The following is a 17,427-nucleotide window of genomic DNA, read 5'->3' as shown; positions in this document are numbered from 1 at the left end:
GCAAACAGCGTCCTCGTCTGGCAGGCATCAAGCCCTGCAAACCCCTCCGGCAGGAAAGCTTACGGCCGCTTTGCTGGAGTAAGCCCTGAAGCGTCACAGAAACAAACTTTCTACCTCTCCCTCAAGAACGAGTCCGTACTTCAGGTGATGCTTAGCCGATGACAGCTTTAACTGTTAATTCGCAGGAGAGTAAATTAGCTTCGTCTACAGGGTGAAGAACTGCAGCGCTGAAGAAGGGAAAGCTGAGCTGAACCCCCCAAAAAATGAACCGCAGCGTGGAAATGCAGCATTCCTACGTCGGTCCTAAGCTTCCGCCTTTTACAAGCCTTTCCCAGGCCACTTGCTACTCACCTCCGCTTTCAGAAATTAAGGCGCAGGCATGGGTAAGCTCAAGGTAGTCCTTTATCTCCGCCCACCAAAACATTCACCTTTGAATGAAAGCATTTTACAAACAACACAACGTTGACACCACTTAGTTTTGCTCCGCGGTAAACGAAAGAGCGAAACATGGGGAGGAGCAGTACAGGCACATGGAAATTAGGCAGAACCTTACAGCGAACACTGCAGAAGTTAAAACCCCAGAACTGAACTCCGAATGTTTCCAGACAAACAGGCTAAGGGGACAAACCACATCTTTGTTAAATATATAAAAGTTTCACGGGGAAGAGGTGAGGTTTAATTTGCCAGATTGTGATGTAGCACTGGTTTGTACACATGCTCGAAAGGAAATTCTCCTAGTACAAAGCCATCTAAAAAAAACAGAGACCGCACAAAACCTAGCTACTAAAAAATGAAGATTTGGTGTGTTTAAAAAAAAAAATCTATTTTCCAAAAATCACTTTACAGTAAAGGCTTCCGCTGCCTACGTGAGTTTAGTAGAATGATAACCCAAAACATGTGCTATGAAATTCACAGGTACAGTTATGTTAAAAAACAAAACAAAAACCAAAATATGGATGTCAGGTCTTATACACATCAACTTCCCCAGAGTTTACTCGGCCTCCTCATCCTCTTGTGCGGCAGCTGCTTCTTGGCTTTCTTCCTCTTCGCCTTCTACCAGCTGCTGCTCCTCTTCCTCGGGGAGAGATTCCTCTGCATCTTGCGAAGTCTGCTCCTCTGTGTCTTCTGCATCCAGCTCCGCTGGTGTTTGTGCTTCTGGCTGTGCTTCTACCTCTGTCTCTGTCCCTGTCTCCTCTTGCTCCCCCTCATTTTCAGCTCCTTCCGCTTCTGGGTTCTCTTCACGATCCTTGTTTTCATCATCCAGGTTTTCTTCCTCTTGATTTTCTTCGTCATCCTTGTTTTCATCGGCCCCTTCAGCTGTACCTTCCTCCGCATTTCCACTGGCTCCCCCTTCTCCTTCCTCATGCTCCTCTTTTTCTTCTGGGTCATCTGTGAAGGGATTCTCACCCTGCAAGAGAAGACAAACATTTGGTCGCCGAGTCCGTCTCGAGTTGCTGCTAGCTTCACATCCTCGCGCTTGAGGAATTCACACTAGGGACATGCCAGCTACCTGCAAACCCTCTCAAGAAGTTTAGTTTCATCGCTACTCAGCAGGCCAGGACACAGCAGTACCAAACCCAGGAGTTCGATGGTCCTTTCGAATGCTGGCAACCGCAGGCCAAGCTCTGCCTACGTACGTGCGTCAAACACGGCAAATAATCAATCCAATTCTTGCCAACCCGCTCACGGTGGCCTCCTGCTTTGGCACCAAAAGCAGTCAAGTGAGCAGCTCTGGGAAGCGGATGCTGATATTAACAGCGACTGCTACAGCACAAGACAGGGGTCAGGGTCTCTAGCCAAACCTCCCTCCTTTAATCTGGAGGCTTTGTTCATCCTGCTCACTCAGGATTAGGAGTAACACATGGGACAGGAGATGACAGATGAAGTCACCTGACACTGTAGGGACCCGATGATGAAAAACTCGACAGCAACCAGGAACCCAACGTGTTACTGAAACATTACAAGTTGCCTTGAGGTTCAGCTAACGACCACTGTAGTTAAGAGCACCTAGCGCTGCAACCCGCTCGACCCAACACCAAGCTGCTCTGCGGACACCTACCTTCAGGTAGCGCTCCAGTTTCTTACTGATTAATTTGTTGTTGAGAATACTTCTTGCAACTACTAGTGACGACTTCTTGGACTGCTCCATCATGGCCTATACGGGAGTATGAAAGAAGCACACTTAGATACTTGTCCTGAATTAACTTACCAGTCCAGTAATTAGAGCCATGTGTCTCAACAGCTGAAGACAGGCTACAGTGGCACCTGCACAGAGCACACTTAGGCACTCAGGTGAGTAGCAAGATATTTGAGAATTTAAGAAGTTCTTCACTTTTAAGAAGTCTGCAGTCTTCTACACATTATTGGATTCTGTGCTGGATGTGCAAAGCTTTGGAGAGGTGAACAACAGCCTGGCAGGGGCACGTGGTTTGGTTTACCCAGTTCCACAAACGCGATTGTTTCATCTTTCAGTCTCTGGGCACCGAAATTTAAAGGCAGCTTGTAGGCTCTGATTGTGTTGACATGTAAGCCCCAAAGAACAGCTGAACGGTACCACAGATGGTAACACAGTCTGCTCAATGTTGCCACAGCAACGCGTCAATAAGATCTAAATGCCAACACGTGTACTTTATAACCAAAAAGAGCTGCTGCCTCTAGGTGATTGAACAACAGACAGCCATCAGCTTGGATCACTCGACTGTAGTAAAGCTTATCTGTACATAGAAGATGATTTTGTTGCAAGAGGGAAAGCCAGACTATTAGGACACAGCTTTTGCAAGGAACAGCGTAAGAGACACGAGATTTTCGGATTGGGACGAGCGGTAGAGGCTTTGCTGAAGTCGCTCAAATCCTGCTGACCCCTTACTGGCCAGCTTCTGCACGGCTGAATCCTACAAAACCGCGGAAACGGGATTCCCATCGTAGGGAGAAGGTTGCGCGCATTCGTTCAGCCAGGCAGAGCGCTGCCAGGCTGCGTACTCACCCTGCGGTTGTGGTTGTGGTCAAGGGACTTCAGGTGTTTCTGGATGATGCCGTACTGCATCGGGATGAAGAGGTCACAAGCAGCACAGTGAGCAGCCTCAACCTTCTTAATAAAATGCTCCATGCCAACATCTGAAAAGGAAGATAAGAGCGGCATTAACTGGAACGTAATTCAGGGAACCGCGCTGCGGAGTTTAGCGCAGCCTGCGTTAACAACAAACTCATCTTCGACTCTTCCGCCTGCATCAAAAACGGTTTTCGCAGGGCGCAGGACAGGAGCCAAGGGAAACGCGCGTTATAGGCAGACAGGTTAACGCGACGCTGGTGGCCCAGATACAAGCCTGGCTGCGCGCTGCAAAGATGAGCAATTGCAAGCTGCAGCTGCATCAGCACTGCGGCTATGCAAAAAAAAAAAAAAAGAAGGAAAAAAAAAAGTCTCTTCAGTCAGCTAATCATCTAGGTAGCTTCAACAAAGCCGGGGAATAACCTGAAGCGGCTGATGGCGCACTCGAATATACGTGAGGTTTTCCCTCTTCAGCAACGCCCCAGCGGGTTCCTGCAGGCTCACCTCCTTCCGTTTATACCGTTCGCGCAGTGGAACTTTTTTTGACCAGGCAGCCATCACACGTTACAAAAGAACCGTCTTCCTCGTACCGGGGTAGCAGCTCTTACCTTGCGTAAGATCTTGGTCCCTATAGATCTGTTGAATGACTGCGTTAATGTCTTCAATCGCTTTACGGCGCTCTTCGGTTTTCCTAGTTTTGTTAGCAACGTATTCCTGCGTGGCAGAAGATTTGTTGTGAACCTTTTTTTTCCCCCCGCTTCCACGCTCAGTGTGGACACACTAGAGAGATGCACCTGAAAGTCCTGCAAAGCCCCATGTGCATTTTATCACGGGAAACGCTGCCACTCCTTTGAGCGCTTAAGCCACCCGTCCCAGGCACAAAGTCTACGGCAGGCAAATAGTCTCTATTTCCTGCCATTACGACCAGTAAGACCACAGAGGTTAAGCAACCTTGGAAGGAAGAGGGCAGCTACAACAGAGCTGGAAGAGCAGCTCTGATGCTTCAGTACCCAACTTTACTCCACCTTTTCTAGTAGTTTCCCATCCAGTTATTTGGAGGGGCAGTTCAGGGGCTTTACAGCAGCTCCATAAATAAATGGAGAAATAAAAGTAAGAGAAAGGAGCTCTTAAATAAAGGTCTTATCAACTAAGACTGCACTGCAACAATCTAGAGGACAGAAACTTCGCCAAGACGCCCACCTGGAGGAAGTCAGCTGTTTGTTGAGGCAGTTTGGTCCCAACAAACTTGAAGTGTTCCTTATGGAATTTGCTCTCCAGGTGACTGTTCATCTCGTCGTCGTAGAAGGTCCGGTATTTGCATAACGAACACACAAACTGGATCCTGTCGAGACAGCTGGATGTGAACGGACGCGATTTTCAAACCAATCCATTCCAGCTCCCTGCTCTACAGGGTACCACTTTCCTGCTCACTAGATCTACTCCTTTGGTCTACAGTTAAGGGGTGACAGATAAACCACTACTCGGAGGTCTCCAACCCTTTAAGCAGTTGTGGGATACTTCCTAGAGACTTTCCCATCTTTATCTACCTCTTCTTTTAAGGATGGACAGATGCAAACGGACTTCCAAGACTAGCCTCCATGACAGCACATCAAACATTACAGTCAGGATTGACAGGAGAGCACAGCAACTCATCCAAGGAATAGACAGAGCAGCAGGACAACCGGGAACAAAAAGAAGGGCCCAGGCTGTGGCTACCATCGTCCTCCCAGAGGAGGAAGCATGCATCATCACTTAAAAAAAAGGGAGACATTACCTTTCTACCATGCGATCCCGATGCCTCTTCTTTTGCCGCTCTTGAGTTTTCTTGCCCGCCTGCAATTTGCGTTTGATTTGACTGATCTCTTCTTGAATTGTTAAAGCACCTAAGTGTTTAAAGCAGGTTGTATTTCAGGGCACTACTTGAGGCCACCACCTGATCAAAGAGAATTTCCCTAAACAAGTTTTAGTAGGCAGCCTGACCAACCCGCACAATCTAGAAATACCGCAGATTCAAGAAGCAACAGCAGAAGCTGCTCCCTTGCAGTGCCTCCTGCTGGCCAATTAAAGATTTGCCTCCGATTTCTACGGCGGCGCCATCCATCCCTGGCTCAGCTTTCCAGAAAAAGCTGCGTTGGGACAACTAGGGGGGGGGAAAGATGGTGGGACCACAGGAGAAAAATGCATCGAATGTGGTTTCCCAGACCTTTCTTTTAATTTCTGTTTACTATTCTGGTTTTATAAGGTTCTAAGTTAATTAGTTACAGGCTTGATTTTAAGACATGCCCACTCTGAGCTGCTCGGCCTCAAAATAAAAACCGGCAACGAATTAAGAAAGCTCGGATAAGGGGAACGAGTTTACACCGCCATTATTTTCAAGGCGGAGAAGCAGCTTCTCTGGCCGCCTGCCCCGGCACGCGTGCAGGCTTAAATTCACGCTCCCATCAGCGTGACGGGCAGCAACGACTCACTACGCGTCGTGCGGGCTGGTCTCTTTGCAGCCCTTCTCTAAGGACCTTCTCCCTACCTGCTGCTCTAAGCTGTCCCGGGGTATCACAGCGTTTTGGCGACTAGCCCCGTGCTGTCCGAGCACTGTAACAGGCAGACGGGCCCAGGCTGCACAACTTACCCCCAAAAATCAAGTCCGCGGCACAGCAGGCAAATGAATCCGGTTCCCTGAAGCCCCAGGCTAGTAGCTTCACCAAAGGGCCAACCTACCTTGACCAAGGGATCCAGCTCCTCCCTAGCAGGACTTTTACAGCCTTTCCTTATCCCTGAGCAGACACAAAGGACGGGATTCACCCAACTGAACGCAAACACTACGGCGGAGCTAGTCCCCATCCTCAGTCGGGGCAGATCTGACGGGTCTCATCCTGCGGAGCAGCTCAGTCGTGCCCCAGAAGGGCCCCGTCTTTCTCCACTGGCTACGGCGACGCGGCTCCCACCTGAGCCTCGCAACTACTTGCCGGCACCAGCCGAGAGCTTGGCCCAGTCCTGCCTGTGCTCGCTTGTAGTGTCCCACCTCCGATACCCAGCACAGCACCAGACCAGCGTCCCCAGGGGACTTTAGGGCATGCGCAGAAGCCAAAGTGCCCTTTGACATGGAGGTGTGGCAGCTAACTCAGGTCTCTGAGGCACAACAAGCCAGAAGAGGACAGCGAAGCCACAAGGCAAGTGGATTCGATAAGGATCGAGGAACCCTCGGTGTCAGATTTAACCGTTCGATCTCTTCTGGCCATGTCAGAGTGCTCAACTGGAGGCGGGTTATGCTCCGTGCAGAGCTTCGGAGCGCGAACAAGCCCTCTGCTCTCTTTTCTGCGAGCTGTCACACGCAAGCACACCAACTCACCTTTCTCCGAATCTTTTCCTTCTTCATCTTCCCCCTCCTGAAACGCAACGGCGGTAAGTTAAGACCATCTCGAGTCACGCGCGAGCCTCTAGAAAACGAGCGCCTGGAGCTAGTTGGACATCTTCACCGGCATGCTGCTTCTCAACCCCTCCCCAGAGGCTCGTACTGCCGCACGGAAGAGCGGCGGTAGGAGCCATCTCCGGTGCCAACGTTGCCATCGGAACCAAACCCTCCAGCCGCCATATAGAGAGAGGCGACATAATCCCACGCTTCGGTTCCCTCCGTTGCGTCTTTCCGACGCGGCCATTTTGATTCGTTTTTCCTCGCCACTTAGAGCTCTTTGGACGTGGGTATCTTACAGTGTTTTTAAACGCTGTACAGTTTGGGTGCCTTGCAGTGACACCTGAATATTGCGCCTGACGGGTGTAGTCAGGAAGCCCCCGTAATGTCCACACTTCCCTCAACGGAATATTTTGCTGCCATCCACCCCCCCTCATCGAGGCTTTGCCTCCTGACTAGCTCCAGCACTGCTCCACCTCCAAGCAGAACTACAGCGTAGCCGCGAGAAAGCGCAAGTTTTCGGGAGTCACTTACACCTCTGGAGCCCTCTTTCTCCTCTTTTTCTCCCGATTCTCCTTCGGTTCCCTCCTCTGAAAGGAAGGGCACAGTCAGCACAAGAAGGGCGGTAATCCGGCCGAGATCAACACTAGCAGATTTATCGCCGCGCCACGCTCGCAACAAAGCGAGACGACTCCGCCAGAAGTAACGACCGGCGGGTTTCTATCACCAGGGACGCGGTCGCGGAGCAGCCCCGCGCTTACCGTTGTCAGAATCCGAGTTATCGGAGCCGTCGGTTTTCGCCGCCTTGCTGTCAGGTTCATCCGAGCTGTTTGTTTGCTTTCGCTTCTTCGCGGTGGGGTCCTTTTTGATTTTCTTCTTCTGCAGCTGCGAGGGAAGAGGAAGGTTAATCCTCGCAATAGCGGCAGACGCCCCCCCTCCAGCCAGCAGCTGCTCATTTGCGCGATTTCTAGACGCTCGTTTGCACACACAGGTACGTTTCTGATAGGCAAAGCTGGTCACGCAAGACAGTACCACCACTTCTGCCCTATAAAATACCACATTGCACCACAGAAGACTGCAATATTTTCCTACCTTTAAAAAAAAAATAAGGGTTTTTTGATTAAAACATCCCACATACGAATACCGCTCTGCGACCGAGCGTGGCCTCCTCGGTCTGCTTGGGAGAAAACACACCACGATGCCAAGCTAATAACGAACAGAACTATGTACTACCGCTTCCCAGCGCGTCCTTTGCGGCTGGACACGCGGGTCTGTTGGGAAACGCTGAGCGTCTATTCAAGCTAAACGGGTGCGAGGGTACTGCCCGAGCACTTACTTTAAAATCCGAGTCCCATATTTTCCAGTTCCTCCTCATTCGTTGTTTCATCATGCCTCCTCCGAAGCGCATGTTTCCAGAGAAACCTCGCATTCCCTGGAACATGTTGAGTTCGGGGATAATGTTGTGGGAGAAGAGGGACGGGAGCCTAGAGGAGCCGTGGGGGCCGAGGCCCCGGCCTCCCATCGACTGCGGCGGCTCGTTCCACTGTCCGCCCATGCGCCCGGAGTACGAAGACGCCATGGGTCTGTTATTGCGCCCGTCTCTGGCCCAGTTCTGACCCCGCTGGCCAAAGTTGTCCCGCGCTCGGTTCTGGTACTGGTCCCTGCGGTTCCCGTAGAAGTTGTCGTAGTGGCCTTCGTAAGCGTTGTCGTTGTCGTGTTCGGCCTCGCCGTAATCGTAGCCGGATCTGTACAGATCACGGTCGTTCAGCGAAGACCTCGAGTCGTAGGACTCGTAGGAATCGTACCTGCAAGAGCGGCACAGCAAGCGATCGGGTCAGTGAGCGCATCGGGCACCGCGTTAGAGCCTGCCGAGAAACGGCAGCAGAGGTTAAGCAAACAAATCCCTCCAAAACAGAACCGTTTCTATTTTCTTTTTTTAAAAAAAAATCACTAGATGTTGCACTCAACATGGGAGTTTTTCCCCTATCGCGTGGGATGGGGGGTCAGGACGGGGCACGGGCCAGCGGAAGGGCGCTTAGTGGCGACGGAGCTGCAAGGATTCGGTTCTACCTCCGTACACGGCAGAAGGACTGGAGATCTTCGGAGACGGGAAAACTAAAGATACACCTGCCACCAGGGAGCCCCTCAAACCACGCGTTTCTTGGAGAATTACCGCGATACGCCCCGTTTAATACGCCAGGGAGTCACCAAGCTGAGCAAAAGCTCCTTCATCGGTTGAGACGCGCAGGGACACGGATCGTTTGAAAGCGTTCGCCCCCCTTTCCCAGGCATCCGCTTCAAACGGAGCGTTGGGAGAAGCTGAAGTGAAACGAAGACTTGGCCACGCGGCGAGTTCCACTTCCTCCCCAGCTCTGTCCAGAAATACTTCCAAGAACAGGGCGGTTTGGCCCTCATCTGCTTAAGGACTATCTTGGCGCTATCAAAGACTTACGGTCACAGACCCTGTTTTCCCACTCCTGCAGGCACAAGCGTCCTCTAAGAAACTTCTTCTGGGTGGAAAAGCCAACATAAATAAATGGTTGGGATGGTTTTTAATCAAGTTTTTCCTTTTTCCCTCTGGGGAAGAAGGCTGCGGAGGATTTTTATTTAGCCTTACGTTCCTCAGCAAGCGACTGCGGCACGTACTTTGCACCGGAAGAGTCGCGGGCTTCGCCACGGCGCTCTGCTTTGACCGCGGAGCCGAGCCGGGAAGAAACCCCGCACCCACCCCGGCGCTCAGCTCCGCGTTGCGCAAGAAGGCAATGCCGGAGCGCTGCGCCGTCCCCCGTCGGGTTTTCGGGTGAGGCCTCGAGAGCGAGGCAATAGGTAGGAAGCCAGCTGGGGAGAAGATGGCACCCCGAATCCAAGGTCGGAAGAAAATCACCCCAACTCAATACAGGAAGAATCATTCAGGCTACAAAGTCCGTCACCAAGGCAAAGGGACCGGTGTCCAGTTGCAAATAAGCCCGAGCAGCTGAGAGGTTGAGCAGCGCCTTTATTCTACTAGAAAACGGAGCTGACGTTCTCCAAATTATGTACTTTCTTTTGTGGCGGTTTTAATCATTTCCTGCGCGGAGCGGGAATTTTGGGGCTTCTTGCCTTTTCATAGAGGCAAAGCTGCTATTCCGCTCCCATCCGGCCCAGCAACACCAACTATCAGTAGAAACGCACGTAGCGGGCAGCATCGCGCCCACGAGCGGCCAACCGCCAGCTCCGAGCCACCCGCGAGCTAAAGCGGCAGAGCCGGGAAGCCCCAAATTGGGTTCAAAGAGGCAGGAAGCCGGGGGAAGAGTTTAACAGCCCCTTTCTAGAAATACCGTGCGCTGAGCGCCGTTAAAACGAGCAACCCGCCAAAACAATTAGTAATAGTTTAATTAGTAGTAGAGACGCGCAGCTCTGCGAACGCTTTGCCAACTTGCTGCTCCGCACGCGCAGGAATGGAGGAGGAAACGGTCACATCGGTACGTTGCGCCTGACTAGTATTTATTCCTGAACTTTACTTTGGACAACGCACCGTGGTATTTTATTTGCCTAAGATTTAGGGGGAAAAAATGGACTAAATAGCTACCCTGCAGAAATATCAAGTCCTGGCTAAAAACTCACAGCGGAAGTTAATACATAGGAAGTCTTTGGGGCTGTTTATTAGTACTGAAATATTAATAAAGATCAGCAAGGAGTAAACTGCGTTGTAAATCCAGAAATTTACTATGACGCTGGCTACAAAAAAGGCGTTTAAGCGGCAGCAGTCAGTCTCTAAATCTAAACTAATAATTTAAACTCAGATCAAATACGAAGTAGCTCCTTATTTTCCTTAACGCTGCTCTGGAAGTCAAGTACATCAGCAAGCTCCCGAGAACAGGCAAAAACGATTCCTTATTACTGTTATTTTACCGAAGGCGGCCAAATAATTTCAGCCACGGATGGAAACGCTGCGCTCTAAGTACTGAAGTTGGATTTTTTCGCAAGACATCGCTCAAGACATGGTGTAAATTCATATTGTACAGTTAAAGCGGAGGAAAAGGGGGCAGCTGAGCCGATTCCGGATGCTCAGCTGAGTCAGAATACAGGAAAAGGCCAAAAAAACAAGGCTGGCCAAGAAAAAACGAGTGGCAACGACTCCAGCGTGGCCGTTACCGAGTCTCCTCACGCTCCGCACTCACCTGTCTCCACCCGAGCCGTAGTGTCCTCCTTGCATCGTGTCCGTATCTAGGTGCGACACCATGTCTAAGCGCTGGTTCATTTTTGCTATAACGGCGTCGGCGTTGCCGCCACCGGAGGCGTCGGGGTTCATGTCAACATCCGAGTTGGCCATTTCCCAGGAGTTGGAAGCTGCCATGCCGTATCCGTAACTGCCCGAGTTATCCTGACCATATCCATAGCCGTAATTGTATCCCTCATAGCCTGGAATGAAAAAGAGCCATTCTTATTTCCTGTTATAGGGCTTAGAGAACGTTCGGATGTGAATTCAGAGGCAAAAATCTCCCTGCCCCAAGCGGTCGTCACAGCAAGGGGAATTAAAACAAGCGCAAAGTTCTGTTTAAGCGACCTGCCAATTTTTAACTGTGGCGACCACAAAGGTTTAAGAGAACAATTTGCTTGTATAAATCCTATAAAACACAGCAAGGACCTATAGGTTTCTCTCTGCCAAAGCATACCCGCATCCAAACAAACCCTCGGACCGAATCTCCACCGCCCTTCTTACTGCAATAAAACTAGGAGCCGGTCCCGTCACACGAGACTCATCAGCTAATCAGTCCTTTCCCACTCTGCCACAAAGATTAAACAACTCTGGAAAATTTTAAGCTTTTTTTGAATTTCAGGAGGCCGAGAAGCACCAATTCACTCCAACAAAACGGTTTTTAAAATAAGAGTGAGTTAGTTGCAGGAGCAGAATAGCGAGAGGCCGCGCAGCCTCCACGCCGCATCAGAGACACGGCTGGTTCGTCACCGACCTCGGCACGTCTCCCTGGGGCTCAGGAAACTCACGGGAGCCGGGATGTGGAAGCTAATAAATCAATCCGACGGAAAATTACTCGAGTTTTTAATGTACTTGCCTCGGTTCGTCCCAGAGTTCCAGTCTCCGTAACCTAGAAAGAGACCAAAAAAAAAAAAAAAAAAGAAAAAGCAGTCAGAGCCGAGTTTAGCGCAATCCCAACGTTTGCGGCTGAAGAGAGTCCTCTGCTACCCAGCATCCGAAGTCAGCAACACCCTCTGCAGTCCAAGAGGGTCACGCCAAACAGTCGGACAGAACAGGCCGTAACGTCGCCCCAGCAATGACAAGCAGGACGCGCGGCCAGAAGAGCGACATCCTTGCCCGGCTCGTGCAAAAAAAACCCCCCCCCCAGCATTTTATTTCATGAAGTTCCTGGCATCGATGGCCGCAAACAGCCATCCAGGGGGAGAACGATTTCCGCACCTGCGGGAAAAGCAGTGGGAAGCGCAACCGTTTTGCCAGGGACCCGAGCTCTAGACAAACGCACAGCTTGACCTTGGCCAGGAAAGAAGGAATCGCCGGAGACTCGACGTGCCGCAATCCAGCCGTCGACTGACACATGGCCTCCGCTTCGCGTCCCCCCACCGGGCGCTTTTTGTCACGCGAATCCCTCCGAGCCCCCACCCATGACTGAACGCGCGTCCGCGATCGCTTCCGAAGTACGTTTGTCTCCCGTAACTTTCAGCGACGGCTTCCGAAGTGCTTCAGAAAACGCTAGGCACTTTTTGGGGCGCTCAAAACGCACACGCCCTCCTCTTCCGGCGTTGCCACTACCCGCACCAGTTCCGGCACCGAGCGCTTTGCCAGTGCGGGTAACACGTCCAGGAAGGTGCAGGAGATCTCGCATCCCTCGGAAGCAAAACCGCTCCAGAGGGGCTGGAACTCATTGAGAAAGTTTTAAGCTGTTCCCTTCACACACCAGCCTGGAATCTCCTGGAGTTGACATTCAGCTGCCCTTTGAGGCCAAAAATTTCCTGGAACGATTCGGAGACTGGGCCGGAAAGACAAGATCTCGGTGCATCCACACCTGCGCGGGGCCACAGACAAGGCATTCCCATCCCACGTTCTCCGTGACTCGGGGGCGCTTCAGTTGGAGTCTAGGCGCCGTCACCCCGACGCTCGTTTGGGAACAAGTCCCGCGAACCGGGGCGCTGGAGTGCATCGTTTCCGCTCCTACGAATCCAAACACGCGCTACCGCCCTTCGGGAAAGTGATTTAGCTTTGCAGATATTCATGGCTATTTTTTTCCGCCCCCTTTCCAAAACGAAAACTCCCCTTGTCGGAAGGTGGCTCTTTTTCTTCACCTTCGCAGTTAGGCGTGTCAGGCTCCGGCAAAAGGCGCTCGGAGGAGAAACGGAGCCGATAGGAAACGCGGCAGGGAGCACCTTCCCTACGGACGCTACTACTTATCGCTCCACAGGTGAGCCCGGACGCTGCTCCGAGAGCCAGCGGAAAAGAACGAATGAGGGTGTACAAAATAAGAGGAGAAGCGGCAGACCCACTGCGAACTTGAATTAAGTCAGAAAGGAGCGTTACGGACGCAACCTGCTCGCTCGCGCGAAGCTCCCCTCGACCAGAGGCAGCTGGATTAAAAATCGATAAATCGGGGAGAAGCTAATTAAGCCAAACGACGGCGATACCACGTTTTTGGAGCAGCAGGGGAGCGTCGCTCGGCACCGGAGCTTCTCTGTGGAGCTCCCGGCGCCGCCGGGGTCGTTCGGGGCTGGCAAAGGTCGCGGCGCCGCTCGGCCTCGGGGTGCGCCCGGTTTGCTGGGATCGCTTGGGACAAGGTGAGGGGCTTTTTGGGTGGATTTTTAGGGGTTCTGGGCCAACGCTTGGGAAAGACTCACGGCTAAGGAAAGGTGAAGTGTCAGTGTCGGGGCGCAGCGGGTTTTAGGGCAGCTCCTGCCCCCAAACCGGGCACTGCGCGGGGGGGGGGGGGGGGGGGGGCGGCTCCGTGCCGAGCCCGCTGACGGCCCCGCCCGCAATCAACCCGTTAGCTCGAGCCCCGGCGAGCAGGTGCCCGCGGCGGCGGGGCCGGCTGACCAACACACCCACCCGGGCCTGCGGGGCGGCGGAAAGGCCGGGCCCCACCGCCGCCGCCCCCCTCCCGCAGCGCTTCTTCCCCCGGAGGCGGCGCCCAGGCCCGCGGCGCCGCCTCAGCCGCGCACCGGCCGCGCCCGCCCGAGCCCCGCGGCACCGGCCGGAGCCGCCCCGCCGCCTCAGCGAAGCGCCGGGGCCCCCGCGGGGCCGCCCCACCCGCCGCCATCTTGTCCCGCCGCCCCTCACCTGAGTAGCTCATGATGGCGGCGCCGCTGCCGGCCGCCGCCTCCTGCGCGAGACGGTAACGGCGGCGCGCCGGCCCCGCCTCCCGACCCCATTGGCCGCGCCGCCCCCGCCTCCCCCGGCCTCATTGGCCGGGTGGTCCGCGCCGCCCGCCCCCGCGCCGCCGGCATTGGCTGCGCCGCCCAAGGGCTCGCGCGTTCCATTGGCTGCTGGCGGCCGTCGCTCACCTTCTCTCTTACATTCCATAGGGCGCCCTCGATGCCAATCGGCCGCAGCCCCGGCGCCCAGTGGCGGGAGCGGATGGCAATCGAATGGGCGCCGGCTGCTCATTGGCCAAGGGTGGGCTCGTTCCTCAATGGCCCCGGCGAAGCCGAGCGATGATTGGATGCTACGATTGTCAGCTCACGAGAAGGCGGTGCCATCACTGCGGTGCTCTCTGATTGGCCAGCCGGGACAGGGCGGGCCCAATGGCGTGACAGCTCCGCCTCGAGACTCTAGCGCCATAGCGGCGCCCCCTCCCCCTCTACGGGCCCCCAGGAAGGACACACCTCATGGGAGCGCGAAGCTACGGCGCCGCACGAGGGGAACGACTCACCGCCCCGCCCCCCCGCGTCGCTGCCATTGGCTGCACCCGGGGAGGCTCCGCCCCTGCCCGAGCCCGCGCGCCCAACCCGCGCGCCGGTTTGGGGGGGGGAGGGGGCAGGTGCGCGCCCCCGCGTGGCCGGGCCCGCGCGTGGGGGGGGTGGTGGAGGGGAGTCGCGCGCGTGCAACGGGGCTGCACCATCCCCATGCGCACACGCGTGCACACGCAGCCCCACAGCCACGCGTGTGTGCGCAATGCCCGGCGTTAGCACCTGAGCACATGCATGAGCATGGGTCCACGCGTGTGCACACGTGGGGGGGGCATGTGCATGCATGAGAGCACCTGAGCGCACACGTGGGCACCTGCAGCCCCCATGCATGCATGCGTGCACACGCGTGTAACGTCTGCATTAGTATCCCTGGGTGCAAACATGGGTGTACACGCGTGTGCACATATAACATGTCTGCATTAGTATCCCTGGGTGCAAACGTGTGCACATGCGTGTGCACATATAACATGTCTGCATTAGTATCCCTGGCTGCAAATGTGTGCGCACACATGTGCATACCTGTGAGAGCACCTGAGCACACGCATGAACACGCGTGTGCACACATGTAATAGCTCTGCACTGGCGCCCCCATGCATGCATGTGCGCACACACGTGTGCACGTGCACCCCTATGAGAACACACGCCCACACGCAGCCCCATGCACACGCGTGTGCACAGGGAAACACCTCCGCATCCCCCCCATGTGCCCACGCGTGTCTGCGTGTGCACACGCATGTGCGCCCCCCCCCCCCATCCCGGCTTCCCAACTCAAAACGGCTGGAGGCCGCTTCCGTTTCCAGAAGAGTTTAATCTAACGGCCGGATCCCCGGGTACATCGAGAACCCGAATATCCCCGAGGAAACAAAAAAAAAAAAAAGGGGGGGGAGGAAGGGGTGGAAAAAAAAATAAAAATTACAGTTAAAAGGCAAATTTCCCTCCGAGCTCTGCTCCGAGCTCGGGCCTTCAAATAAAAACGAACGCTCTTTATTCCTACCCAAAACTAGAGTTAAAAAAGTCAAGGATCGGGGCAAAAGGGGGGGAAAAAGGGCTACGCAGCTAGACATAAAAAGCAACGGTGAGCGGGGCTGCGTGGGGAGGGAGAAAGAGGGCCGAGCGCTCCCGCTCCGGGCCGGGAAAGCAGCCGGCGAAGCCGTTTCCCGGCTCTTCCCGCCCTTCCCGGCCCCGGGAAGCGGATGCCGCTTGCCGGGCGCGAACCCGCGCCTCGTTTTTGTTTTTTTTTTTATTATTTAAACAAAAAAAACCGCGCGGGGAGGGAACCGCCGGCGGCTTTTTTTTTTTATGGGAAAAAGGGAGACGGGGCGCAACATGCAACCTGGAAAACAACGGGCTCCGCTGCCTCCGGGAGCTACAAATTCATCGCCGCCTCCGGCAAAGCCGAATCTACGCCAACGCTTAGGGCAGCGCTCGCCCGGCGGAGCCGGCGTGGCCTCTCCTTTCCCGCTGAGCGGAAAGAAAAATAATCCTCCCCTCCCTTTTCCCAAAATCCCGCGGCTCATCCCGTGCTGCCCAAAAGTCTTTGGATTAAACCGGTGCCGACGGGAGAAGGAGGCGCCTCCGTTCCGGCGCCGGCTCCCCCTGCTTTCCCCCTCCGAGAAAGGAGCCTCCGAGTCCCGGCGCCGGCTCCGCGCGCCAATCCGAGCTCCGGCGGCCACGGAGGATTCGGCTTGATCCATGTAGTGCTTGTGGCTTGGAGGGGGGCTTCCCCGGTCTCCCCCCGGTCGCTGGCGGAGCCGGGACGAGGAGGGGGGAAAAAGCCGTGGCGAGGAGATTCTCCGGAGCTGCTCCGATCCGAAAAGCAGCGATTCCCTCGCGATTCCCGGCTCGGAGTGAGGAGGAGGAGGAGGAGGAGGAAAGGGGAAAGGGAGGGAAAAAACAAAAAAAGCGGCGCCCCGCGCTCCTCGGGCGGCTCCGTCGGCCGCCTCCGCGTGCTTCCGACGTTCTACTGCGCCTCGGCCACGGCGGGCGCCTCGGGGGCCGGCGGCTCGGCCCGCAGCGGGTCCGCTTTGGCGAAATTCATGTCGAGGATGTGGCGCTGCAGGTGCCGCACCCATTCCTCCTGGATGGAGAGGGGGGCCCTGGAATTCCACCTCGCAGAACCTGCGGCCGGGAGCGAGGAGGGGGGAAAAAACGGGATGACGATGATGACGATGACGACGGGGAGGACGCGGGCACCGCCGCGACGGCACCCGCGAGCTCCCCTGAGCGAAGAGGCGGCTCGGCAAGCTTCGGGCCGGCGGCTCCGTAGGGAGAGCCAAGCCGGAAAAAAAGAAAAGAGGGGCACGCGGGCGCCGGCGCCGACCTACCTGCACTTGAGGGTGTAGATGTTGCCCACGAACTTCACCAGCGAGGTCTGCGGCGGGCGAGGGACCAGCGAGGGCACCGGGCGGACGCGGGGCGGCAGCGGCGGCGGCGCCTGCCGCGGCTCCTCCAGCTTCCGCTGCAGGTCGGCCGCGTCGGCGTCCCGGCGCAGCGAGGCGTCCAGGGGCCGCGCTTGCCGCCGCTCGAACTCTGACGGGGGGGAAAAGAGGAAGGTTTGAGGGTGCGGTTGAGGGGGACGGGACAAGAACCCCCTGGAGGAAGAAGAAGAAGGGGGAAAGAAGGAGAGAAAAAGGGGGGAAGAAGGAGAGAAAAAGGGGGGAAGAAGGAGAGAAAAAGGGGGGAAGAAGGAGAGAAAAAGGGGGGAAGAAGGAGAGAAAAAGGGGGGAAGAAGGAGAGAAAAAGGGGGGAAGAAGGAGAGAAAAAGGGGGGAAGAAGGAGAGAAAAAGGGGGGAAGAAGGAGAGAAAAAGGGGGGAAGAAGGAGAGAAAAAGGGGGGAAGAAGGAGAGAAAAAGGGGGGAAGAAGGAGAGAAAAAGGGGGGAAGAAGGAGAGAAAAAGGGGGGAAGAAGGAGAGAAAAAGGGGGGAAGAAGGAGAGAAAAAGGGGGGAAGAAGGAGAGAAAAAGGGGGGAAGAAGGAGAGAAAAGGGGGGAAGAAGGAGAGAAAAGGGGGGGAAGAAGGAGAAGGGGGGAAGAAGAAGAGGGGGGAAGAAGAAGAGGGGGGAAGAA

The 17,427-nt window shown here is 54.9% G+C and overlaps 2 protein-coding genes across 2 annotated transcripts in view; both read right to left on the bottom strand.

Moving 5' to 3' along the window:
• Positions 1–384: 384 nt before the first annotated feature.
• Positions 385–13,813, bottom strand: AKAP8L (A-kinase anchoring protein 8 like). The gene is made up of 13 exons (XM_067314555.1): positions 13,735–13,813; positions 11,507–11,539; positions 10,613–10,853; positions 7,789–8,257; positions 7,214–7,337; positions 6,987–7,042; positions 6,393–6,429; positions 4,821–4,929; positions 4,247–4,388; positions 3,655–3,760; positions 2,984–3,114; positions 2,060–2,155; positions 385–1,408 (listed from the first exon to the last, which is right to left on the bottom strand). The coding sequence occupies exons 1-13, from the start codon at positions 13,745–13,747 to the stop codon at positions 992–994; spliced, it is 1,974 nt and encodes a 657-aa protein (XP_067170656.1). The 5' UTR covers positions 13,748–13,813; the 3' UTR covers positions 385–991.
• Positions 13,814–16,237: 2,424 nt separating this feature from the next.
• Positions 16,238–17,427, bottom strand: part of WIZ (WIZ zinc finger) — a 49,409-nt gene continuing 48,219 nt past the window's right edge. Inside the window, 3 exon segments of the mRNA XM_067314731.1 lie at positions 16,238–16,455; positions 16,457–16,481; positions 16,688–16,892. Coding sequence (XP_067170832.1) covers positions 16,324–16,455; positions 16,457–16,481; positions 16,688–16,892 — 362 coding nt within the window. The 3' untranslated portion in view covers positions 16,238–16,323.

Source organism: Apteryx mantelli, chromosome 36 (assembly GCF_036417845.1).
Source record: "Apteryx mantelli isolate bAptMan1 chromosome 36, bAptMan1.hap1, whole genome shotgun sequence".
Classification (NCBI taxonomy): Eukaryota; Metazoa; Chordata; class Aves; order Apterygiformes; family Apterygidae; genus Apteryx; species Apteryx mantelli.
This window is presented reverse-complemented; position numbering and strand designations above follow the sequence as displayed.

Excerpts from the sequence above, each read along its gene's own strand:
- AKAP8L (XM_067314555.1), bottom strand. Across the intron at positions 8,258-10,612 it reads TACGGCTCGGGTGGAGACAG|GTACGATTCCTACGAGTCCT; the intron begins GTGAGTGCGGAG and ends CCGCTCTTGCAG. Across the intron at positions 7,043-7,213 it reads TAACTCGGATTCTGACAACG|AGGAGGGAACCGAAGGAGAA; the intron begins GTAAGCGCGGGG and ends CCTTCCTTTCAG.